At 39.4% G+C, this 26,668-nt stretch overlaps 1 protein-coding gene across 13 annotated transcripts in view; it reads left to right on the top strand.

Moving 5' to 3' along the window:
• cadps2 (Ca++-dependent secretion activator 2) overlaps nt 1-26,066 on the top strand; it is a 718,900-nt gene extending 692,834 nt beyond the window's left edge. For 8 of the 13 annotated variants that reach the window (XM_087997418.1, XM_087997413.1, XM_087997420.1 and 5 more), the window contains 2 exons: nt 18,897-19,001; nt 24,160-26,066. In XM_087997418.1, the coding sequence (XP_087853544.1) occupies nt 18,897-19,001; nt 24,160-24,339 (285 nt within the window). In that variant the 3' untranslated portion in view covers nt 24,340-26,066. Of the gene's footprint in view, nt 1-2,568; nt 2,617-18,896; nt 19,002-24,159 lie in introns of all 13 variants that reach the window. The other 5 variants (XM_087997417.1, XM_087997409.1, XM_087997412.1 and 2 more) reach the window with 1 other exon arrangement.
• Nucleotides 26,067-26,668: the final 602 nt, after the last annotated feature.

Genomic DNA, 26,668 nt, shown 5'->3' with positions numbered 1-26,668 from the left:
CTTTTTGCCCTCCTGATTTCCCTCTTAAATATACTCCTACTTTCTTTATACTCTTCTAAGGATTCACTTGATTTATCCTGTCTATACCTGACATATGCTTCCTTCTGTTTCTTAACCAAACCCTCAATTTTTTTAGTCATCCAGCATTCCCTATACCTGCCAGCCTTTCCTCTCACCCTAACAGGAATATACTTTCTCTGGATTCTCGTTATCTCATTTCTGAAGGCTTCCCATTTTCCAGCCGTCCCTTTACCTGCAAACATCTGATCCCAATCAGCTTGCCTCATCCCGTCAAAATTGGCCTTTCTCCAATTTAGAACTTCAACTTTTAGATCTGGTCTATCCTTTTCCATCACTATTTTAAATCTAATAGAATTATGGTTGCTGGCCCCAAAGTGCTCCCTCACTGACACCTCAGTCTCCTGCCCTGCCTTATTTCCCAAGAGTAGGTCAAGTTTTGCACCTTCTCTAGTGGGTACATCCACATACTGAATCAGAAAAGGTTAAAGAAAACTTTGTCCTGTCTCTAAACTATACTCTATATTTCACCATTATTACAATTCACTATTCATCAATATTAATAAAAGAAGGAAAAGGGTCCAAAAACATTGTGATTTCTTACAAAGGGTTTCTGATTTGAACAAGGCCCAGAGTCAGTATGATAGTAGCCATTGTTTTTGCATTTGATTAATCTCTTATGATCAAATGTTTGCCAGTTGTCATGGTATAACATTGTGTATATTATTTGTTCATTACTCATCGTGTTGTTCTTTCAGAAAACAGTAGAAAGATTTGCATGCTCCTTTTAAGCTGCTACCTGTTGTATGCATCTGTGAAGAGAAATTAGAGTTAACATTTCAAGTCCGGTGGCTCTTCCTCAGGGATCACCAGATCCAAAACGTTAACTCTGATTTCTCTTCACTGATGCTGTCAGACATGCTGAGCTTTTCCGGAAACTTCTGTTTTTTTTATAGAAACAGACCCTTGAGTCCAACAGTCCATGCCGACCATAATCCTAAACTAAACTAGTCCCACCTGTCTGCGCTTGGCCCAGATATCTCCAAACATTTCTTATTCATGTACTTATCTCTGGAAGTTCATTCCACACACGAACCACTATCAGTGTAAAAAAAAATTGCCCCCATGTCCTTTTAAAATTTTTCTCCTCTCACCTTAAAACATATGAAATCTTCCACACTCGGGAAAAGACATCTGCCATTCACCTTATCTATACCCATCACGATTTTATAAACCTCTAAAAGGTCACCCCTTGGCCTTCTACATTCCAGTGAAAAAAGTCCAAACCTATCCAACTTCTCCCCATAACCAAAACCTGGTAACATCCTAGTAAATCTCTTCTGAACCCTCTCCAGCTTAATAATATCCTTCCTGTAACAGGGCAACCAGAACTGGATATAGCACTCAAAAAGAGACATCACCTACATCCTGTGCAATCTCGACATAACATCCCAATTCCTCAAAGGACTGAGCAATGAAGGCAAGCATTCCATATGCCTTCTTAACCACCCAATCTATATATGGCACAAACTTCAAAGAGTTATGTACTTGAACCCCTAGGTCTCTCTGTTCTACAACACTACCCAAGGCCTTATTTTTAATGGCGTAATTCCTGCTCTTGTTTGTTTTGTCAAAGTGCAGTTCCTCGCATTTATCCAAATTGAACTCCACCTCCCACTCTTCATCGCATTGACCCAATTGATCAAAATCTCTTTCGTAATTTTAGATAACCTTCTTTACTGTCCCCTATACCACCAATGTTAGTGTCATCCTCAAACCACGCCTTCTATATTCCAATCCAAATTATTTACATAAATGACAAACAAATGTGGGCCCTATACTGATCCCTGTGGAACACCGCTGGTATCTCCCTGAATTTAAAGCCCTATAGATTTTTACTGCTGACCCAAGAATAAGATTCATCCCCTGTAACTTCTGACACAGAGGCAATGATGCCATTCAAATACTTAGTTAAATACTTCATTGAGTGACACTCCAAACAGGAATTCAGCAGATTATGGCTTGTTATGACTCTGTGCAGGATTCTTATACCTGGACTTGATTAATACCACATTACTTCTGCCTGGTGGAACAGATGTACAAAATAAACCAAGATTCTAAGAGGTATGCCTGGCCATGTCACCTGATATATGATAGGGTGGAAGGATGAATAGATAAACATGCCAAAGTAATAAATAGAATCTGAATTTGCATAGGTCATCTTATGAGCCATTTTCATTAACTTGTGTAAACTGAATAGACTTATGTGCCGGTTGAAATTAGTGATGATATTTGTTGCCGGAATGAAAGGTCATGACTGCCCTTTGTATCTAAAGTAAGCATAAGCTAAACCATCAATGTACTACAAATTTGAATGTATTAAGGGTTGCATTCTTTTTTTTAAATCCGCTTTATATACAGTTGCATCCTCTTGCTTTGGACAGAGTATGGTTGCTCTGCCAGTATGTATTCCTTCATTGCTCCAGTGAACAAAGTCAATGCTATTTTTTTTTCATGCCATAATCATTGTTTTCCTTCTTCCACCTTTAGAAAAGGATGGATGGTATAAGTTCAATGATGTACTTGAGGCTATTTGAGGTAATGGTTTCTTTCTAAAGCCCTTCATGTGGTGTTTCTCGTCAATTTGTGCTTCTGAAAGTTGTGTTGGTTGCACAGTTTAGTGAATTATCTTCATGTCTGGATTTTAATTAGTCATGAGCTTTGTAATTTTCATATAATTTATGTGGAAACTCTATTAAAGGATGCAATAATTATTTTCAAGTTGGGATGTTTGCCAATGGCAATTTCACTTGCTGTGTATTTTCAACTATTTTAAAATTTTAATCATAGAGTCATAGAGATGCACAGCACAGAACCAGACCCTTCTGTCCAATGTGCCCATGCCAACCAGATATCACAACCCATCGAATCATAGAGTCATACAGCATGCAAACAAACCCTTTGGTCCACCCAGTCTAACTGATCATGTTCCCAAATAAACAAGTCCCACTTTCCTGTGCCTAGACCCCATATTCCTTCAAACCTTTCCTGTTCATAAACTTGTCCAAATGTCTTTTAACCATTGTAACTGTACCCACATCCACCACTTTCTCTGGCAATTCATTCCACACACCAACCACACTCTGTATAAAAAAAGTTGCCTCTCGAGTAACTCTCCTCTCACTTGAAAAATATGCCCCCTGGTTTTGAACTCCCCCACCCTAAGCAAAAGAGACTTGTCATTCACCTTATCTATACCCTCATGATTTTCTAAATCTCAATAAGGTCACCCCTCAACCTCCTACGCTCCAGTGCAAAAGGTCACAGTTTTTCGAATCTATTTTTATGGCTCAAACCCTCCATTCCTGGCAACTTGCTGGTATTTTTTTTTTCTGAATCCTCTACGGTTTAATTATATCCTTCTTATGATAGGGCGACCAGAACTACATACAGTACTCCAGAAGAGGCCTCACCATCGTCCTGTACAGCCGAAACATGATGTCTCAACTCCTGTACTCAATGGTCTGGGCAATGAAGGCAAACGTGATAAATGCCTTTTTAACCACACTGTTTATCTGTGTCCCAAATTTCAAGGCATTATATACCTAAACCCCTAGGTCTCTCTGTGTTACAACACTGCCAAGGGCCCTACCATTAATTGTATAAGTCCAGTCCTTAATTGCATTACCAAAATGCAATGCCTCACATTAATCCAAATTAAACGCCATCTGCAACTCCTCAGCCTATTTATTATTTATTTATTTATTAAATGTATGATTTGCACAGCATAGTTAATTAAAATCCTTTCCTCTAGAACCCCACTACATTGTAAGAAAAGTTCAATTAGAAAATAATTTGCATTGAAATGTGTGATTTCACTTTTGTTATTGAGGTAAGAGTTCTTGATGAGATGCTGCTTTTTTTTTAATCACACAATTTCCTTTTAAGGCATAGTCATTTTCAATATATTGATTAAACATAACTTTCTGTTGGTTTCTTCATATTTTCATGATTTGTTCCATAAGAGTATTATTAAAATATAATGAAAAGTTAAACCATCCTAGTGCACCATCATTGCTGTGACAACACAGGCTCTTGTGAACAATGGTAGTGTCCCTACCTCTGGGCCAGGAGCCCTGATTCAAGTCCCACCTGCTGCAGAGGTGTGTTATAACACATCTAATCAGGTTGGTTAAATCTATGTATCCTCGTTGACCAAATCCAATCCAAGAGGGAAAGCCAAAACCGCATTGAGAGTACACTATTTTTGATGTCAATCATTTATTGATGTCATCATTTATTATAATCCTTTACTGCAAGGTGCTAGAGTATTACATAGGTACTGGGCAATTAATTCATGACTAGAACACAGGAAATTATGATGCTCCAAATCTTGAATGCTGTCAAGTGACATTGATGGAGGGAGGGCAGAGAAATTTGCAATGGCCAAGAGGTCGGTTTCTGACCAAACAATTCAATCCTGTCTTCAAAATTTAATGAGATTCATCTCAACTGATTCGACTTAGTTTTATGGTGTAGTCTTTAGTTCACTGTCCCTATAATCTTCAAATAAAGGCAAAATGCTGTGAATGCTGAGAATCTGAAACAGGGAGACTACTGGAGAAATTCAGTAGATTTGGCAGCGTCTGTAGAAAGAGAAACAGTTAATATTTCAGATATAACATGATAAGAACTGAAGAGTCATACCAGATCTCGAAACATTATTTGTTACTCTCTCCACAGATACTGCCAAATCTGTTGAGTTACGGCAGCATTCTCTTGTGTTTCTTCCTTAAGATCTTGATAACTCTGAAGTAATTTCCAAAGTGAAGAATGTTTTCCAAGAGAATGAAGGATGATTGATGTTTGTTTGAGTTCATTATAATGAACTCTTATTAACTCCAATTTTGAAAGACAAGCCTGAAACAGAATTGCCCCAAACCAGACACTGATCTCCCAGCACCCCGTGCTTCATCTTTAGTGATCCTCAGTATTCTACCCAACTTATTGACCAAAATTTGGATGATACAGGACCAGGTTCAATCTCTCACCAATGCTGAGCTAATCGATTACTGATTAGGTAGCTGTGGCTGGAGCTATTGGCCTCTACATGTCTAAATTAAACATTGTTGTTGTTGTTCCTGATTGTTATCTAGTCGACCTCATTGTCGCAATTCAATATGGATGATGTGTTCAACAAGCTACCGTATATTTATTCTGGCTCAGTCAAAAGGAAAATAGCCAAGAAAGTGTTCCAGGTGTGCTACTCAACATTCATCCCCTAATCAACACCATCAAAATAGATCATCCAGTTATTCTTTCATTCACTGTTTATGGGACTTTGACTTGAGAGAATTATTTGCTGCATTTACTTCCTTAAGAATAATTGCACTCCAAAAACTATATATTGGCAGTGAGATGCTAATGAATATGCTATTTGTTTCATTTATTCTGCACTTGGAAAATGTGTAGATGTTAAGTAAGGAAAGATTCAGGCTTTAAAGGCAGACATGATTTTAGACATTTCCAAGGTTCGCTGTCCATGCTTGTACATGAAAAGTTACTCCTTTACTGAGTGGCCAGTACTTTCACTGTTAACCACATCACCTCTAATGAATAGTAAGGAACTAAACTTAAACCAATACTTAAAAGATGTTTCCAACAATAATTCAGTGTAAGGATCCAGGTGATATCCGAATCTGCACGAGCGATCCTCGAATCAATAAAGATTAAAGCCGATTAATCACCCCTCAATATCTATTATTTTTATTAATGCTATTCAATTTTTGGTTAATACTGTAGATGCATCCAATTGCAGAGGTGCTCTTTGATGCCAGCTGTAACCATCACGTGTTGCCTGCTTCAACAGTCTATTATGACTGATCGCAGTGAGATTTCTTTTTTTGGGATTTCAGTCTGTATTTTATACATTCAGTGCACCCCAAAACATCTGAAGCTTATTAAGTTGGATTGTATATTGTTCTAAATGGTACTATACTATGGAAGGAAATATGTTTGTTTGCCTTGATGATTTTATAATTAGACAAGTGTCACATGCTGAAAACAGAAGGATTGCTGCGCCGATGAATGGAACAGCAGGGTTGTTGATTGTACTCTTTGGTGTGCTGTGCATAGTCAGTTCACTCTTCTGCTTGTATTCCCCAGTTAGTGTTGTCACAGATTTAACAACAACTTGTATTTACATAGCATCTATATTGTAATAAAGCATTCCAAGTGTATCACAGGATTGTAATGAGACAAAAATTGATAATGAGCCAAAGAAGGATACATCTTAACAGTTAAGCAAAAGCTTGGACAAAAAGGTATGTTTTAAGAAGCATCTTAAAGGAAAATAGAGAGATCGTGAAATAGGGAATCGTTCTGTAGTGTTAGGTGAACTGCTGTTGAAAATCTGTACTGCAGTGTCTTTAAAGCAACAATTCCCATTTAGAGGCTTATTCCATCTGATGCAATAATGTTTATAATTAGTTCAAAGCTACATTTATAATTTTGAAATTGATTATCATCTCCATTTTTCATTTTTGTTTTGTCAGATCTTTCTCCTGTACACCACAATGACCATTTCTACAGGCAGAAATTATTTCAATTCAGTTCAACGCAGTTCGTAGAAATTCATATCCTGGTGAAAGGATTTTAGATCAAATTGGAAAATTCAAAGAGGAGGTTAATTTGTGAAATCTGAGAATGTCTTTGGTTCAGAGCTATTATTTGGCATGAATCAGAAAAAAAGAGGAAAACATACAACTCCACATGTTGCAACTGCCCATATGTAGCAGAGAAAGTAGAATTCAGCTAATTAACACAGCAGACTTAAACAGGCACCTCATCTGTCAGTGTAGTTAGTCTCCTGTTGGTGCTCAGCAGGAGCTGATAGTGCTTCTCATTCTTCCTTTCTAATGGTCTGCTGCCCACCTAATTTTGCCTTATTGTCAGTTACTACTTACCACAGCTTGAGCTCCTCCCAGGGGGCTAAATTATTGTCAAAGGATTAAGAAGATGTAGCCTTGTACCTCTGACATTTCTGCCTCCTTTTCTATGCCAGAACACTAATTAGCTGTGACTAATTAAGAGAAATGTTCCCACTCTAGAAATCTAATGCAGGAAGCCATGGAGCAGCAAAAGGGTGCAAAGGTTTGAGCAGCAGTTTGATTTGCTGATCCACTCAGGTTTGCAGCACTGAAAGAAGAGTGAAAAGTAGATTACCTTTCAATGGAACCAGTATGGAAAGCTTCTGCTGTCAGGGTAGCTGTTGCGTTGGCTGGTATTAACTGTGAGGAGCTCAGAGGAAGCTCTGCGCGTGAAAACAAATGTTTTTCCTGACACTTTCTGGTTGTCATCTCTCTATTTATCACCACAGTTGCATGAGCAATTTGTGTTTTGCTCTGTGTGCTATACAAAATATTATTCGCTGATCAGCATGGGCCCCGTTACTAGAAACTTCCTGCCAGCTCACTGTCAAAGCTGATGTGTTACCAAAGTTCAGCAAGGACGAAAGGTGAGGGACTTTGTTACTATTTCTAAAATGCAAAATGGCTCTTAGATTTATACAACCCTTTTTCAGGGCTATACTTGTCCAATGAGCTGCCTTTTTCACTTTAAATCAATTTTTGCCCTTGCTTTGTAATCAATTTTATTAGTCCAGCACTGCTTCCTCATTCCCCTTCAATATAAAGAGGCAGATCTGGAAATCCAACCTTCACTCAAGTGTTAGTTTGATTGTGTGCCATGCAGGGAGATGACATGTTCTCAGGTAGCTAAGCTTTCCAAAAAGTAAGGAAAGAAAGAAAGAGATTGTGTTCACTAAGGACTTTATTATGTTTGCCTGTTATCACAGTGTTATTCATATACAACCATAAAATCCCTACAGTGTGGAAATAGGCCATTTGGCCCAACAAGTCCACACTTCTGAGTGCTATTGTTATATAAGCAAGTGGACAGCCAGTCCATACACTATAAAGAAGAAATAAATCCATAACCAGACAAGCTTTGGTGTTGTTAGTTGAGGAATAAATGGTGGCCAAGACAATGGGAGTGCTCCCATGCTTTTATTGAAGAGGACCATGGGATCTTGAATGTCTATCTGATTGGGCAAACTGAGCAGCAGTTAGTAATTTAGTGGGAAGACCTCATAGCTGAGCTTAGAAGCTTTTAATAAGCCCAAATCCTTGAACTTCATATTGTTGACAGCTCCAGAGCTGTAATTGAGGCTCTTAAAAAAAGAGATAGTATACTGCATTCTCAATAACACAGATCAAGTACTGTTTTGGAAACTATATAGAATGGCAAGGAAATAATAATCCAAAGGACCACAAAAAAAACCTTGAATGAAATCATAGTTTTCTTTTTACATTCTGCAACAAATTCTCTCAAATGGATGATTTTTTCAGGAAGTACCCCACAGAGGTTTTGGAGAATTTTTGTTGAGAGAATTATCTCGAGCCTTCAGCTTATATTGATATTGTCTTGGAACTTTATGTTGACCAGTAGATCTCAGTTTCACAGCAACTTCTGTTGGAAAATGTATAAATCATTAATGTGCATGAACTCTTCATACTTTGTTAGAAAATTTTATGAGACAAAGAAATATTAGGTTAAATTATCTCAGTTAATGAGCTATAACTTAGGTGAAGGGGTAAATGTAGAGGAATGGGTCTGGGTGGGTTGCGCTTCGGCGAGTTAGTGTAGACTTGTTGGGCCGAAGGGCCTGTTTCCACACTGTAAGTAATCTAATCTAATCTAAAAAACTTTGCTTAAATGTTACAAAGATTTACACAGCTGTTCATTCATTGTAGACATGAAAGCCATGTGCAATAAGGTCTTGGTTCTTACATCCTTCTGAGTAATGTTGTTTTCAATTCCAATAAATTATTGTAACTGATTTCGGTTTCCTCATGTTTTCATGTAAAATAAAACATTTTACTTTAACTTTTCCTAAACCTACTGAAACTTTTATCTGCTAATTCTCTCTAAATTCAAAAATGTGTGTAGTATCTAGATGGCTGTAAGAATGAAATTAAATGGAAAAGGAGCATTTGCAATGCACACATTCATGGGAGATCAGGTCATGAGAAAACATCTAAATGGAAAGTCCCATATCTATCAACAAGTCTAGCAAAGGTTGATGTTAGGTTTCATTTTTGAGTCATTTTAAATGTAATATTTTGTGGCAAACATAGTGCAGTCTAAACCTGAAGACTGCTGTGATTGAAATTCTAGCAGACCACATAATTAGGGAAGAACAGAGGATGTTAAAGTTTAAAAGAAAGGGGTGAAAGATCAAAACTGGGTAGATGGAGCAAATCAAGGGCTGGGTCAAGGCAGGAGAGCTAGATAGTGTCACAGAAAACAAACAGCCAGTGGTAAAAAACATGACTGCAACAATAGTGAAAATTACGTGTTACAAAAATAACAAAAAGATTAAATTGGAGCCTCTGTTCCTCAATATGCATAGTATCCATAACAAAATAAATAAATTTTGAAAAAAAAACAAATTAATCGCATACATTGGAGTCAATAAGTATGACCTGAAGCCATTATGGAGACCTGGCTGCCGCACGACAAGGATTGCGTCCTCAATATTGGCATTAATGTAATGGTTAGAGCTGGCCTTAGTTCATGATATCAGCAAGTAGAACTGATTTGGGCAAAATGAAGATATCAAGAGAAGTAAGTACTTAAATGTGGTTATCTAGCAGTAACTACAATGTTAGGACTAAGTTGAAAAAAAGGAATATTGGGTGATATGTTAAAGGGATGTCAATATTCACTGGTGATTTTAGTCTCACAGAAACCAGAAACATCAAGTTGGGAATGATGGTCTAGATGAAGTCATATAATGCTTTCAAGATAGCTTTTTAGAGCAGCACATTCTGGAACCGATCAGAAAGCAGGTTGTATTAGACTTGGTATTGTTTAACAAGACTGGATTAATTCATGACCTGAGAGTAAAGGCACCTTTAGGTAACACAAGCACAATATTTTACCAACAGATTGAAAGGGAAAGGAGTGTGTCTGAGACTAGTATTTTAAATCTAAATGAGGGCAACTATCTGACATGAACGCTGAGCAGCTAAAGTAAATTAGCACACTAGGCAAGGGGATAAATCAACAGAAAAGCAGTGGTAGACACTTAAAAGGGTCCTTCAAAATACTCAAAATAAATATATTATTATTTTAAAGGAAACTTCTGAGGGGTGGACCAACCATCTGTGGTTAAGTTAACCAAACCATCATACTGAAAGAAATGAATATAACTGCACAAAGGTGAGTAGCAGGACAGATGGCCAGTCAAGATATAAAGAACATCAGACGAAGAAATTAAATTACGACAGGATTCTAGCTAGGAATGAAAAGATTGATACCAAGAGTTTCTACAGGTGTTTTAGAAGGAAAAGAGTGAATAAAGGGAACATTGATCCTCTAGTGAATGGAAATGGGAAGTTAGTAGATAGTAAGGAAATGGCAAATGAAATGAACAAATTTATCTTCCCTATAGAATATACAAAAATAAATTCCAGTAACTGTTGTAAATAAGGAAATGGAAGGAAGTGAGAAACTCAGTAAAGTTACAAACAAGAGGGAAGCAGTACTGAGCAAAGTGATGGTGTCGTGGGAGGACAACCCTGGGGGTCTGATAAAATTCATCCTTGGGTCTTAAAAGAGCTGGCTAATGAGACACAATGCCTTGGTATTAATTTTCCAAAGAAATGATAGACTCTGAAAGGTTTCCATCAGACTGGAGAGTAGCACATATAACTCCTTAATTCAAAAAAAGAGGGAGACAGAACACGGGAAACTATAGACCAGTGAGCTTGATGTGTAGTGGTTGGGGAGGTAGTTGTGCTTTAATCCTAACTGTTAGTATTACTAAACAAGTCCAGTCCCAGACTGAAATCTGGCTTGACAGATTTTTTTTTGTTTTACAAAACACAAACACTCAATGCTGCATATTTGGTTTTAATGTAGTACAAAATAAACTAGGCTTATGTAATGCAATTTTAATGATTTCTAGACACACAGTAAAAATGCAATCCTATCTCTCCCAACAACATCATTTAGCAGTACTCAAACACCAGAGAGAGTTTGTTTTTCTATCCACAGCTATAGGTATAACTTAACAGATTCTATCAATTGAAGTTCAATTTCAGAGTTTAGTAGCCTCTTCCTTGATTAGCTTCACAACTGAGCTTAGACTTTCTCACTTTCAAATTGCCCCTTCAGGGTTCTAAACAAACACTCTGGTCTGGAACTTTCAAACTAAAATCCTTACACTGCGGTAACCGATTTTCCAACTTTACTGAACCATCTCCTTTCTATTCGTGGATAGTATATTATCCCCTACATCACACTTCTACTTTGGAAAACTTCTTTCTTTAGCAGAAATTGTTTTATACCAAAAGCTTTGCAAGCAGTGTATTTTCCCTAAACAAAAGAATCCTCATTTAGCCATTAGTTCAAAACCAAAACTCAAATGATATTAAAATATACATAAATCATATATTTCCATCACATTAAAATTGATCATTAAGGAGCTTATAACACTTGTAAAAACTCAAGGTATTCAAGAAGAGTCAGCATGGTTTTGTGAAAGGGAAATTATGTTTAAGCAATCTATTGGAGTTCTTTGAAGGAGTAATGTGTGCTGTGGATAAAACGGAGATCGTTGACAAACCACATTTGTACTTCCAGAAGGCATTTGACAAGGTGCCACATAAAAAAGCTAATTCACAAAGTAGAAGCTTCTGCTGTATGGGGTAGCACACTACCATGGATAGAAGATTTGGAGGCAGCATGATGGCAGAAAACAGAGTTTGCATGAAGGGGTCTTTTTTTTTGTTTGGCAGGGTGAGATGAGTGACGTCTCAAAGATTCTACTCAGCTTTTCACAACTTGTATTTTATTTTGATGAGAGGAGCAAAGGAATGGTCTCTAAATTTGCAAACAACACAAAGATCGATAGGAAAGTATGTTGTGAAGAGGACATACAGACTTATGTCTGCAATTTTGTTAAGGGAATGGCATAAATCTGCCAGGTGGTGTATAATGTGGGAAAATGTACAAATGCACACTTTGGCAGAGAAAAAAATACAAAAGCAGAGTGTTACTTGTGGAAAAAAACCTGAGGTGCCAAGTGATCAAGATAGTCCAGCGTATGAGCCACAAAATATGATATGCAGATCAGCAAGTAATTAAGAAAGTTAATGGAATGCTATCCTTTATCATAAGAGGAATTGAACACAAAAATAAGGATGTTGTGTTATGCCAGACATTGGTGAGATCATATCTTGAATATTGTCTGCAGTTTTGGTCTCCATATTAAAGGAAAGATATAAATATATTGGAGGTGGTTCAGAAAAGGTTTAGTAGATTGACTGCTTCTCTTATGAGGAATGGTCAGACAGATTGGGCTTGTTTATTTTCTTTTATGGAGTTTAAAAAAATGAGGGGTTCCTTTATTAAATTACATAAGATCATGAATGGTCTTGATAAGAATGTTTCTTTTTAAGGGTGATGAAGGATGTTTCCCTAATGACTGTTTCAAAACTAGGGGACACTGTTTTGAAATTAGAGGTTGCTCTTTTAGATCAAAGATTAAGTTTTTTTTCTCTGAGGTTTCTATTTCTTTGGCACTCTCTGCTTTGGAAGGCAAGAGGGGCACAGTCATTGAATATATATAAGATGGAAGTAACTTGATTCTTGCTAAGGAAGGAACCTGAAACTTGGGGGCAAATGGGAATGTGGAATTCAGATAAGCTGTTATTATTAAATGGGGGAGCATGTTTGAGGGGCTAAATGGCCCACTTCTGCTCCTACTATGTTTGTTTGTGAAACCTATCAGACCATCTACATTATTACCATTTATACAGAAGGGGTATTCCTCATTTGGGACCTTCTAATGGAAAGCAGCTCATGAATGAAGCAACGTCAGAAAAACATGAACCCGCATTTTAATGACACAGTAGCCCCACAGTGAGAGCCTGAAAAATGCATTATTCAATGAGATTTATTTATTTCAAAAGTATACTTTATTCATAAAAAAAATCACTTTGTTCATATACATTGTCACAAAAGCAGTTCAGTTCTGTTTAGTTGCATATCAAGTAAATAAACAAAACATTGGATTTTGACTGTATCCAAAAAACCAAAGACTTCTCTTACATATACAGTATGATTATTTGCATATATTTGAGGCACTAGGAGGGGCCGATAACTGGATGGACCATTTACCTTCAGGAAGAAGAATCAAACAGTGATCTTTCCCTATTGCGCCTTGGTAGCATCTGCCCCAAGCTTTAATGTGTCCCGTCACACATAGTCCTGGACTTTGAAATAAGCCAGTCTGCAACACTCAGTCAGGGTCAACTCCTTGTCTGGAAGACCAACAAGTTTCAGGCAGACCAAAGAGTTGATGATCCTTCTGGCAGAGTTGATGTTTGTCTTGGTGTGCATCCCGGGGAACAGACCCTATAGCACAGAGTCCCACGTCACGGAGCTGCTCGACACAAACCACTACATCTTCCTTCCGACTTCCTTTATAAAGACACATTCCAAAAGGAGGTGTGTGACAGTCTCAAACCCCACCCTGCAGCCACTTCGAGAGCAGCATGCGGTGGCACAGAGAGTCCGAACGTGCATAAAGGATCTCACAGGTAGTGCCCTTCTCACCACCAGCCAAGCGATGTCTTGGTGCTTGTTGGAAAGTTCTAGTGATGAGATATGCAGCCAAATGACTTTGACAGTCTGCTCAGGGAACATGTGATAGGGTTAGATTAGATTACTTACAGTGTGAAAACAGGCTCTTCGACCCAACGAGTCCACACTGACCCTCCGAAGATCAACCCACCCAGACCCATTCCCATACATTTACCCCTTCACCTAACACTCTGGGCAATTTAGCATGGCCAATTCACCTAGCCTGCACATCTTTGGACTGTGGGAGGAAACCGGAGTACCCTGAGGAAACCCACGCAGACACCGGGAGAATGTGCAAACTCCACACAGACAGTCACCCAAGGCTGGTATCAAACCTGGGACCCTCTTTTTTTTTCTCAGAGTTTTGAGGACACCATATGCTAACCACGTCCTGATGGACTAGTGGTCAAAGATGTTTTTCTTTGCAAATTTCTCCATGATGGACAGGTGATATGACACGGTCCAATTACTTGGAGTGTTTTGCAGCAGTGAGGCCAGTCCCATCCTTTGTAACACCGGGGACAGGTCGAATTTCAGTATGCAATTAGAGGCAATACATTATGTAATGGCCATATATCCTGTTTCTGTGCTGGCCTTCAACTTCACCTTTCAATGGCTGTATGCTTCTTGTCCTTTGGTAGGTCATTTAGCACCAAAAGCGCATACAATCTGTGATTAGATTTCTAAGTTAGTGGCTCTCCTGTGGAAGTGTTCAACCAAGCATGGAAGCTCATGGTACAGAGCTCGGAGACTCACTTTGACTTATGGGAAAGTGTACTTAATAGTAGTTATAAACCCAGTAACTCTGTTAACCACAGCATCTTTCTTTTGGTGTCTCATTCTGGCTACTGCATTGGGACAAATCACATCCGCTCCACTATGCACCACTCTAGCAAGCCACGCAGATTGGCTAACACCAAAGTCATTTTTTTCTCTAACAATGAATAGGAGCAGGAAAGCTGATGGGTTTTTGTGCTGTCAACCTCTTCTGACACTAGTAATTTGAATGTAATGAGTGTTTATGAAATTTGGCTGTAATTAATTCTTTGTTAAGTGGCAGCTCTCAAGCAGTGTGAGAGGCCCATGGAAAATGCAAGCAAACAGATCACTCAGATCTAAAATAGAATGATTTCCACTTGTTTGAGCACACAGAGTTCGGGGAAGGGGCGAAAATATATGCAAATAGTGACTAAATGCTCCGTTTTCACTTCACTGCTGCTTCCGTTATATTGCTTTTTTAGCTCATTGCACCTTCCTCCAGACATGTTGCTGAACCTCATTTTCCATTGTCATGCGTGGCAACCTCCCTGCAATACTTGTCAGAGTCTAGGGTTGACAAAGAGTTTGCTCTTGCTATTGTGGAGCTCGTGGGCTGTGAGTGAAGCCTCCGCAGCTGCAAGAGACCCAGTTTGGTTCAGCTGTAGTGTTTAGGCAAGTGCAGTCTCCCGGCTTTGTCACCGACCGCCAACAATAAGTGCTGAGGGGGGTAGGGTGTCTTTCAATGCCTGTAGTAATGCTGAACACAGTTGGGGATGAGTGCCAGGCATTCATGTCGTACCTCTTTTCATTGCAATGGATTATTAATTCAAGACCTAAAGGTCCGCAGTGTTTGGGGGAGGAGGTAGTGCAGGCATTTGGAGCAGTAAAGAAAGACAATGAAGTGGGAGTGCTTATGGCCCCGCTAAGGTAATTTTCATACTTATTAGAAGCCATCAACCCTGAGTGTGCTGTGTCCCTGTTGACACATTCATTATTAAAATGTACAAGTGCTAAGGTTTTGAACATTTCAGCAGCTTTTCATTGTTGAATTCACCTGAGTCATCCTTCCAGCATCACCTCTTAGCGGTCTCTAAAATATCGTCGCTCATACTGGCGCAGAAAACATTCCTTAAATGGTGAGATTAGACTGATGTTCTGTTTTCTGCACTCCTGTTGATTTGTTGGACCTTTCTGAGCTGGAAAGCGAGTGGATGCTTGATGAAGCAATGGGTTGCTAATGTGACTTGCCAAGCTGGAGTCATGGACAATAGGTGTGAAGAAATACAGAGGTCACACCATGTCAAACACAGCAATTCTCCCTTGTTTCCTGTGGTTCTTGAGAGATGTGGGCAGAAAATGAAGTGGATAATCAAAGTCTTACAAGAAATAAATGAAGAATCAACAGGGTAATGTGAGTTTTTTTAACTGCAGTCACTATTATAAATCACAGATTGTAAGTGACTCCATCATGTTTAATTATCCCATTGTGAGAATTATGTGCTAGTATTTAACAGAAGCAACAGGGGTCTCACCCACAGACTGAATAATCTGCAGGATCCTGTGTTGCCTCTTTTTGGGAGTGCCCATTGAATTAAGTGCCACTTGGGCACTTAACTGGAGAGGGGATGGCCTTTCCTGGATCAGTGACTCCCGCGGAGGCTGATGTCCTACCTCCCGGATCAGAGGTCAACGGTCTCATAGAACAATAGCACCACCAAGGAGGCAGTGGCCAGTGCCAGTACACCTGGAGCCTCAGGTGATCATTGGATCTCAGGTAACAGGAAGGAGGATTGGCTCCCAGCGCTCACCCCATTCGTGAGCCCCTAACTCTGCCCAGCCCACAACTTAATGATTCAATTGACAATAGGGCAGAAAGGTTGTCCATGGGCCATCCTGTCACAGATTTAATCAGGGTGGAAGAGGGGAGACAGCAGCGGTCCCATTCACCTGATTAAACAAATGACCACCCATCCCTCCACCACACTCACCAGGAAGTTGGGTATTAAATTCCGCCCCTCATCTTTCATGGATCTGAAACTGTACATCACTGGTTTGGAATCTTTTTCTTTTGGGTTCATACTAGCAGATTGAAAGTTTAAAATCAAGGTCTTAATTCTCTAACATGCAGAAGTATGCATGTTAGAGAACGTACAGTGCTAAATTCACCCCATTTGTGCAGTCTGCTGAAATGACTGTCAGAACCCTTGAGCAATTGTATGAACTGTTAAAACTGCATTGCCCATCAGTCTGGTTGGGCCGGGAGCATGGCCTGACTCCAGTCATAATGAAATGATAGAACAAAAGCCACAAACACTTTTGAGCCTAACAGTTCTTTACCTCTAAATGCAGGGGAGAAACCATATTTGGAGGTGAGTCAATAATACTGCAGTACTGGATCTAGTTCTATAGACTTCAAATGGGGTAGAACCAAAATAGTATTCTGCAAATAGTCTTAATTAAGAGCAGGTTTGAGGATCCAAAATAGCCTTTATTAATTCCATGTCTCCTTCTTTAAAAATGTTTCTAAACTTCCCTCAGAATTGAATGATCTATGTAGGTGGTTTGAAGACTAAATTTGTTTTATTAAATCCAAGTCACAGTCAGACTTATTCTGAGCCACATTGTTCTTTGAAGGTAATACAAAATGGGCAAATGTAAGGGTGTACTGGACAAGTCACATAACCTTAATATGACAATGCATTGTTCAGGGGTAATGTTAGGAACCACTTCTGTACATAATGGCTTATATGGTAACCTGAACCTCTCTGTTTCCTAAAACTCCTGATTATTTTTTCCAAAGTGATGTTCAGTCTGAAGATTAGACTTCTGCTGCTTGCGTTCTCACCTAGTTTCTTAACCAATAGATACAGACAGGTGGGCATTACAGAAACAGACTTATCAAGGATAGTCCTGTGACGTTGTCTTCTCATCTGTCAGGGAGCACCGTTACTGCCTGCATTGTGTATCTCCTCATGGTATAGTAACAAAGATGGGGAATTCAGCAAAGCATGGTATGTTGAATCTACACCACTTAAATATTGTTTTTTTAGCAATGAGAAACAGTTTGCTCATGGCCCAAGTGGGGTCAGTATAGCCATATGTTTTATGTTTACAATTTGCATTGAACTCACAACCACATTCTATAATATCCAATGAAATTCTGCAAGATGGCTGTATGTTATTATTATGTTAATAGGTTGAAAAATAGCTTTTGACTAACTTGGTGATGCTAAAGTTTAAAAGGGAAATATATTTGTTACATAAAGTGAGCACAAAGAACACTGATCCCCTCCTCCAAATTATCTTTATTCCTATTTGTTGTTTTCTACATTATAGCATAAGTATCTTACAATGGGTAAGTCACTTGGACAAGTCAGACATGCCATTGTCATGCATAGTATGGTATTGTGGCCACATTACAATGACCAGTATAAGTAGCTGAATTTATTTATTGATTCATGGGATGAAGGTGTCACTGTCTTGGCCACATTTACTACACATCCTTATTTGCCCAGAGTGAGATGAAGACTCAATCGCATTGTTGTGGGTCTTAAATCATATGTAGACCAAAGAAGGTAAGGATGGCAGATTCCCTTCCCTAAATAACATTAATGAACCAGACAGGATTTTGTGACAATCAACAGAGGTCACTTGGTTACCATAAGATCAGCTTTCTTTTTTTAATTCAAGTTTCTTTTTATTGAATTCACATTTCACCATCTGCTGTGTCTCCATAACATTAGCCTGGGGTTCCAGATTACAGGCCAATGACATGCCACCACCTCCCTAACTGCAAAGGGAAATGTCTATAATACCAAAATTGGAAGATTGCATTTTGATTTTAAACTACATACTGTTTAATTTTACTATATATGTATGTTAAGTCTTACACTTGCTTAAAGTTAGTAGTGAGTAAATGTTGCCTCAATATACTTAGCTGCCAAAGCTGAAAGATGCTGTCAATCAAAAATGGTTCTGTCTTCCCTATTGGTCATATTGGATTTGGTCATATGTTGAGTTGGCTTAACCAATCAATATTTTGAAAAAGCAGGTAGAAGTGGTATTGAAGTCAGATCTAAATCTGTATTTGTTTATTTGTGTTGAATAAAGTTTATGCATATTTTATTCCCTTTGAATGTAACTCATCTTGAAGTAAGTCAACCAGCCTGACCTTCAGCTATTTTACATTAAAAGTTAAGAGGACTAACCAGCTCATCACAATTTTAAATTTGTTGACAAACTATTTTCCATGTGGTTTAAAATGAGAAGCCCATGAGTAAAGGGCCAATGACCCTATGTATAACTTGCACAAGGTCAATAATCATGTCACAAAGAAAAGCAAATGTACTTTTCAATTCATAGTGTTTAGCTCTCATGGCTGTAGAAATTTTGTTTTCTTCCCCCAGCAATGGTATACCAGCTCAATGAAAGTCATCTGTGTCTGGCTGACAGACCGTTTGGATCTGCAACTCCACCTCTACCAATTGAAGACGCTCATAAAAATAGTCAAGGTATAAACATTTTCCCTGATTTTTCAGTAGGGCACTTAGAAAAAAATTTAAAGGTGCTACCCTCAGAGGACATATAACTGACAAATTCCATTTAGTTTGTAAAAAGAGGCAAAGGTCATCTTCATCTCACTGACGTTATCTGCATTTCATGCAATGAGGTTTTTCAACATATTTGACATTGTCTTATTGCATGCTTGCGAAGAGAAGAGAGATTTGTCAGACAGGTTTTATTTGGTAGTAAAGGAACAACTATTCAAAAGGCAAACTCAGTGAATCATTAATGATCGGGATTAAAGTCAGGATCAGATCTGTACTTCTGTAAGGGGAGGACAAAGACCACGCCTTCTTTTCAAGATCAAGATACAATCTTATAGACTTCTAAAGATGATATAATGGAGCGTGGGAATAATTTTATTTTGTGGCTGGGCCATGATTTCCATATCACTTCCAGGTTCTGACAACATGGGTGTATCACGCAATTTTTGTTGGATTAGACTATTAAGGTCAATGGATGGGTTTCCAATGGCAGAGAGCCAATTGGAAGCTTATCAGCAGAGAGAAAGCTGCAGCTTGTTAATGCAGATCAGGGAGAGAGAGAGAGAGAGAAAGAGAGAGAGAGAGAGAGCGGGCAGACTCTCAGCACTTTTAAAATCTTGTGGAATACAAATGATCATAGATACTAGATCACCTTTGTGAATGGGAGAATGGGTGAGACTGACCATTGGGCAGTCTACAACTGTAGGTAAACTGCAGGGGGCGGTGATGGGGAGGGAATTCTGGACATAGCTGACTCTGGTGGGCTTCATAATTCTCCTCAATGTGTATATTCTGTTGTAATATTGTTAACGGTAGCTTTTACCTAACTAATCTGATTGAATATTTTTGAAGGTTGTGGAATTGAAGGTAGATTATTAACCTGGTTAGGAAGAAAGAAACAGAGTTTGGAATTTTATGCCAATTTTATACCCGATCCTTCTCTGCAGGATCAGCGGTTGACATTAAATCAGATGGAGAAGACTTGAAATTTCCAGTCACATTTCAGACATTCCCCTCACTGCCCCCCCACCCCCCCCACCACCACCTCTTCTCCTATCTTCTCTTGTCTACAATCTGTTTTATTTGAACCACTTTTTAAAAAAGCTAATTGGACCATCCTCTACAATATCCGCCACCACAGATGGATTAGGTGCACTAATCTTTTTTGAAAAATTATTTTTCATGAGATGTGAAAATCACTGGCAAGGCAAGCATTTGTTACCCATTTGTAATTTCCCTTGAACTGAGTGGCTTGCTGGACAATCTCAGAGGGTAGTTAAGTCAGCTGCATTGCTCTGGATCTGGAATCATGTGTAAGCAAGAATGGCAATTTCCTTCCCAAAAGAAGAATATTAGTGAAGCAATTTTGCTTTACAATGATTAGTAATAGTTTCATGGTCACCATTACTGAGAATAACTTTATATATCAGATTTTATTGACTGGGTTTCAATTTGAACAACTGCCCTGGTAGAATTTGAACAAATTGCTCCTCAATCTTCATTAGCCTGAGTCTCTGGATTACTAGTCCAATGACATTATGACTATGCCATTGTCTCCTTTTATACAACACATTGGTTATTTCTGGATGTAGGTTTGCTCACGGAGCTGGAAGATTCATTTTCAGAAGTTTCATCATCATACTAGGCAACATCTTCAGTGAGCCTCCAGATGAAGCACTGGTGGCATGGCCTGCTTTCTATTTATGTGTTTAGGTTTCCTTGGGTTGGTGATGTCATTTCCAGTGGTGACACATTTCCTGTTTTTTTTCTCAGGAAGTGATAAGTGTGTTTTGTTGATAGAATTGGTTATTTCTGTTTAATCCAATATTCTGTAAGAATCCTTGTCCTCCTCACAGCATGCACAAACACTAAGGGGATCAATGTTTTCAACTGCATCCAACGTGGAAGGTTAAGACCCTTTCTCATGATACTGACCAACTGGTGGATGCCAGATAATCATTTGATCAAGAATAGCAGTTGGAGAATCTATGAAAGTTGCAGATAACGGAGCTGGGGAGTCAAAGAAGGAACATTGTTAGGCTAGAATTTACCAGACTAACCAGCAAACTATAAAGGCAGCCATTCATTCTGTCTTCAATGTGATTTTTAATAATGTTGCTCTCACTTTTCAAAAACATTTAACTCATACTCAGCTATCATGCTCCTTACATCCTCCCAAATTATCTATTGTCTCTCTCTCTCTCTCTCGCCTTATTTCTTCCTTGGCCTACTATCTCTTCTATTCCCTTTTCTTCGACCCAACCTCTCCTAGACATATGCTTTTCCAGTCCCCTCTTTTCCACCCTCTCACTCACTTGCACTTCTATCTCATTCTCTCTGCCACCCCTGTCACTCCCTTCTAACCTTTGCACGCTCCCCTCCTGTCACATCCAGGAAGATGGCAGTGGAATAGGGCTTCTGAGCCTGGGACTCGTCTGCTCTGTCAGTTTTTCTTTTCCCTTTTTTTTTGCTGTCTTCTCTCTTTTATTTTACTTCCCGCTTGGTGAAGAGCCCTACGTGGGCCCAGCATCATGGACTCATGGCAGCAGCGTTGGAGAGAGTTTGGGTTCCCGGTGGCGAGGTGGGCCCGAAGCGGACTAATGCTGGCGTGGGGGTGGAGTTGGTGCAAGTACGGTACCCGGCAGCATTGGTGGGATATGCTTTGGCGAGGTCTGTTAAGGACTCACAGTAGCGAGGGAGTCAGTGGAGACAAGATGGCACCAAGGAATGGTAATTTTCATTCCAGTGGCGGTGGTGCACTGAAAGGGTCTCGTACCTAGCCACCAGGCCCATGGACCATAACGCTGCACTTAACATGAAGGACTGTAAAATTGAACACGTTTTCCTGATTTCCTCATTTTTCTGCCTTCATTTTCTATGTTTTGGTTTATTTTTCTGTGTTTTCAGATGGCACCAGCAAGTGGCAAAACTGTGCAACAGTTTTCACTGTATTTTCTAACAAGATACACATGACAATAACTAAATCAAATAAAATCAACATCCTTTCTCTCCTCCTGCTCTCTTCGCCAGTGTCCCACCCTGCTTCTGATCTGCATTATTCACCCTTTATTCCTCCCTATTACTTCTCTCCTGTCTTTTTCATCCATCTCACAACCTGACATTTCCACCTGAACCTGATTAGAGAGTCATAGACACACTAAAACAGCAGCTAATGAACTTGAAAGACCTTATACAAGACAATGAGGAAAACTAATGTAATTTACAATTTACCGTGCAAGGACTGTAACAAACACCACATTGGACAAACAGACAGAAAACTAGCCACCAAGATACATGAACATCAACTAGCCACAAAACGACATGATCCTCTCTCACTAGTATCCTCACATACAGATGAGGAAGGACATCACTTTGACTGGGACAATCCTAGGACAAGCCAAACAAAGACACGCACAAGAATTCCTAGAGGCATGGCATTCCAACTGAAACTCTATCAACAAACACATTGAGTTAGACCCCATCTGCCACCCCCTGAGAAAAGGAACAGGAAGTGACTTCACCACAGGAAATAACATCACCAGAGGAAATGACATCAGTAACCCAAAGAAACCCAAACATATAAATAGAAAGCAGGAATTTTCAACACTGCTTCACCTGAGGCCCACTGAAGATGTTACCTAGTAGGGTAATGAAATGTCTGAAAATGAACCTTCCAACCTGAGTTACAAATCTTCTCAAAACTCACTAAGTCATAGAGTCCTACAGCACGGAGACAGGCCTTATGCCCAAACTTGTCCATGCCAACCAAAATGTCCATCCACGTTAACCCACTCCCCTGCACTTGGTCCATATCCTTCTAAACCTTTCCTATCTATGTATTTGTCCAAATGCTTTCAGCTTCCTATCTCCTTTTTCTATCCCACTCATTTTCATGACACTCACCCTTTATCTCTCTTGACTTGAAATAATAAACTTAGTCAACACCATGAGAAGTTGACTAGAAATAGGAATTCTTGGCAGCATCGTAGTTTTGAGAATTCACAGTGATTTTACTTTGAAAAGTCTTACTTCCCCTCTAAGTGTAGCTATTTTATTTGTAATAATCAGAGATGTTTCCAATCAATAAAAAGGTCTTGGCAATTAAAAGCTAAACTACCTCCCTTCAACATTGGTCCTGAAATCTTCATGGCAGTGTCTAGATTAGATATCATTGTGTCTATACACTTGCCCTGTTCCCTGCAATACTTGGCATTTAGATTCCAGTCTTGGGACAAAGCATTTAGATTGACAGACCAAACTAAGTAAATTCATAGTACTGAGGTCCCTTCAGTGCAATAACTATATAATTGCACTGAAAAATATGAAAATGAAAGAAATGTATTTTAACATCTAAACTGATTTAAATATCAATATATTAAGATTTATTTAATGTAAAATACAATTTTGAAGTGCATTAACCTTTGTAACATAGCAAATGCAGCAGCCAGTTTGCATACAACAACTACCTGGGAGGATACATAGAACCTCCCTTCAACATCTCATCGGAAATAGGACACCTCCAGCAATGCAGCCCTCCATCACACATCATTGTGAGTTGAGTTAAAACTCACACAACTCCAGGTTATAGTCCAACAGGTTTATGTGGAAGCATAAACCGGGCCCCGCTCGGAAAGCTATTGCTTCCACATTAACCTGTTGGACTATAACCTGGTGTTGTGTGACTTCTAACTTTGTCCACCCCAGTCCAATACCTGTACCTACAAGTCATTGTGAGTTGAGATCGAGTTCAAATTAATGAGGTCATTAACATGTTTCATGTGACCACAACAGAAACCAACGTGTTTGCCTTACATCGATTGTGTTTGATTACCCAGTGTTAGAAAAAGTATCATAGAATCCCCACAGTGGGGAAGCAGGCCATTCGACCCATCGAGTCCATGCTGACCCTCTGAAGAGGACCCACCCAGACCCACCCCCTACCCTGACACTGTAACCTTGCATTCTCCAATCCACCTAACCTGCACATCTTTGGATTGTTGGAGATCTTATTTGTTTGAAAACTAAATGTCACCTAGGCATATTTTGCAAGCTGCAGATTCTAAAACATTTTAAAATGCCTCACCAGAGTTGAATTTTAAAATAAGGTGTTTTCTTGCTTCAGAAATCGTACAGGGACTTCAGGCTGCAAGGAGTTTTAGAAGGGACATTGAACTGTAAAGCATATGAAACCATCCACACCCGTTTGACAGTGGAAGAAGCTACAGCATCGGTGTCCGAGGGTGGAGGTCTCCAAGGTATCACTATGAAAGATAGCGACGAGGAGAGCGAAGATGTGAAATAGAACGCAAGAGAGGTAGCTGGTCGTTTGGACTCATTTTGTTTTCCAACCAGTGTTTGTACCATTTCTTCAGAGAACGATGTAAAACATCATTCTAGTGTAATGAGGTTCTCCAACTTTAGAGCATAACCGTAGGGCGAGAGTGACATGGGAGGGTATAATTGTGGCTGAACTCTGTGTTGAACTGTGCATTGAGTGTCCGTCTGCTCCTGAATCAGGCTATACCAACACACTGGCTAGATCTCCCAACTCACACAGCATTCGAGAGAGGGGCTGCCAGAAGTCTTGGCTTCCAACTTTTCGCGGACTGGGAGTATTACTGGCAGGATGGTGGAGGGAGGGAGGATTGCAGTGGGGGGGAAGTGCCCGCATGTGCCAGGGCAACGTGACACATTCCGACTGTTTACACATTCCCAGCGAAGAAAACACCACCATATATTGTGGACTCCTGTCGGAGTAGTGTACGAGGCTATTAGTCATTTGTGCTGTTTGTAGTCTTAATTGGTGACATGAGGCAGCATGATAGAATAAACAGCCATGTTATTATTGAGATGTCAGTTGTGCCTAATGTGCTGGGCATCTTTGTAAATATAGCGATGCCTTTATAATTGCAGCTTCAATAATACTGTGCGCTTACGGCGGTCTGGCACAAGGGCGATACCGCACATTTTATCTCAAGCTTTTAAAGAGACTGTAGAACCAGGCGAGAGATGAAGCAATTGTGGGAAATCGTCCTGTTCAGCACCCCAACTTGAGACCTAACGTTTCCTTGCATTTTATTTTGAAACCTGTATCGTTCCGGTATCATTGCTGAGATCGAGTGTCTGCGTATTTAGGAAAGCATCCCCCCGCCCCCCGTTGTCCTATGTACCATAGTACCAGCGTAGTCATGGATCTGCTGAAGATTCCATTAAAATCCCCACCTGTCTACAGGGAGACGAGTAAAATATTGCAGTATTTCCGGAAATAGTCACGACCATTGTATGTCACATTTAAAAAAACCGATGGCAAGAAGTCGCGGCCATCATTGTAATAAACTCTCATCTGTATTTCCAATTTGTATTCTTTAATAGACTTACCTGGAACACCAGGAGATGTATTTCTGTGCCCTGGGAAAGAACGTTTAAAAGATCAGATGGGGCTTTTTTATCTTTTCTTCCCAGAGTAGTTAATTTGTTTTTAAAAAAATCGGAATTCTTGAATGATTTAGATGCGTAAAGGAATCTAACCACCATCATCGATGCAATAAATGGATTTAATTTGCATTTTATATCGCGATAAATTGCAGTTTTTATGAATCATCTCATTCATAAAGTGTGACAAGATTTAGCGTTCAATTTTGCATTTCTAACCGAAGCCACGAATATTTGTCAGCAGTTGTTACTGTGAGAGGGATTGCCCGCCCTCTGTGTTTAAACTGAGCAGTTCAGCGCTATGGAAATGAACTTTCACTATGTTCGCCTTTGGCCAGAGATAAGGGAAGCAATGTCAGATTTGGAAATGCCGGTGTTGGACTTGGGTGTACAAAATTAAAAATCACACAACACCAGGTTATAATCCAACGGGTTTATTTGGAAGCTTTCAAATAAACCTGTTGGACTATAACCTGGTGCTGTGCGATTTTTAACTCAGTTTATCCCAGCATCCAGACTGAAATAGTTAGCACTCTCATGTTTGGAATTGTGGTGTGAGTGGTCATCTTCCTGTAAATAAAGCGTGTACAACCTCAATGCAGTGTGGCGAAGTCTTTAAACAATAGTAACACTGAAGAATAATACAGAACCAAGTGCAAATGCACAGCCATTTCAGAGTGGGCTCGGTTCCACACAATGCTATATCCAGCTTTTCAGTATGTGACTGGACTTGCAGGGCATTTCATATTGCAACATGTTTGGGTTTGGGATAGACGGTCTGTACGTCCGCTTTCAGGTCCGTACAGAAAATCACCACACGTCGGCCTTTGATAATTAGCGCTCGGTGAAATTTTGTGAATGAACGAAACAGTGTAGCAACCTGCCATCCCGCTCTGAGTACTTGCCCATATATTTATTTTTGGTACAAGATGCGGTGTGAACAGTTGGATTTCGCTGCGGAGAACTAATATCAACATAAACCATTCCTTGTCTCTTTTTGATTGGAACCTGTTTCATATTAGTCAATGGGGCGAAGTGGTTGTTGATGCTGCCGACTGACAGCTCGGTTGGTTAAACACAATCCGTCCATTCTTTGTTTCAGAAATTGACAAAATGGCTTTTTTAAAAAAAAAATTATAATTAAGATTATTTGATGAATTCCAGTCAATATTTAGGGTCAAAATGTAATTGCTGAGTCT

Source organism: Chiloscyllium plagiosum, unplaced genomic scaffold (assembly GCF_037043375.1).
Source record: "Chiloscyllium plagiosum isolate Xiang-an unplaced genomic scaffold, Cpla_swu_hap1 HiC_scaffold_19, whole genome shotgun sequence".
In the NCBI taxonomy this organism is placed as follows: Eukaryota; Metazoa; Chordata; class Chondrichthyes; order Orectolobiformes; family Hemiscylliidae; genus Chiloscyllium; species Chiloscyllium plagiosum.
Note: the sequence above shows the minus strand (reverse complement) of the source record. Positions and strands in the feature narration are given on the sequence as shown.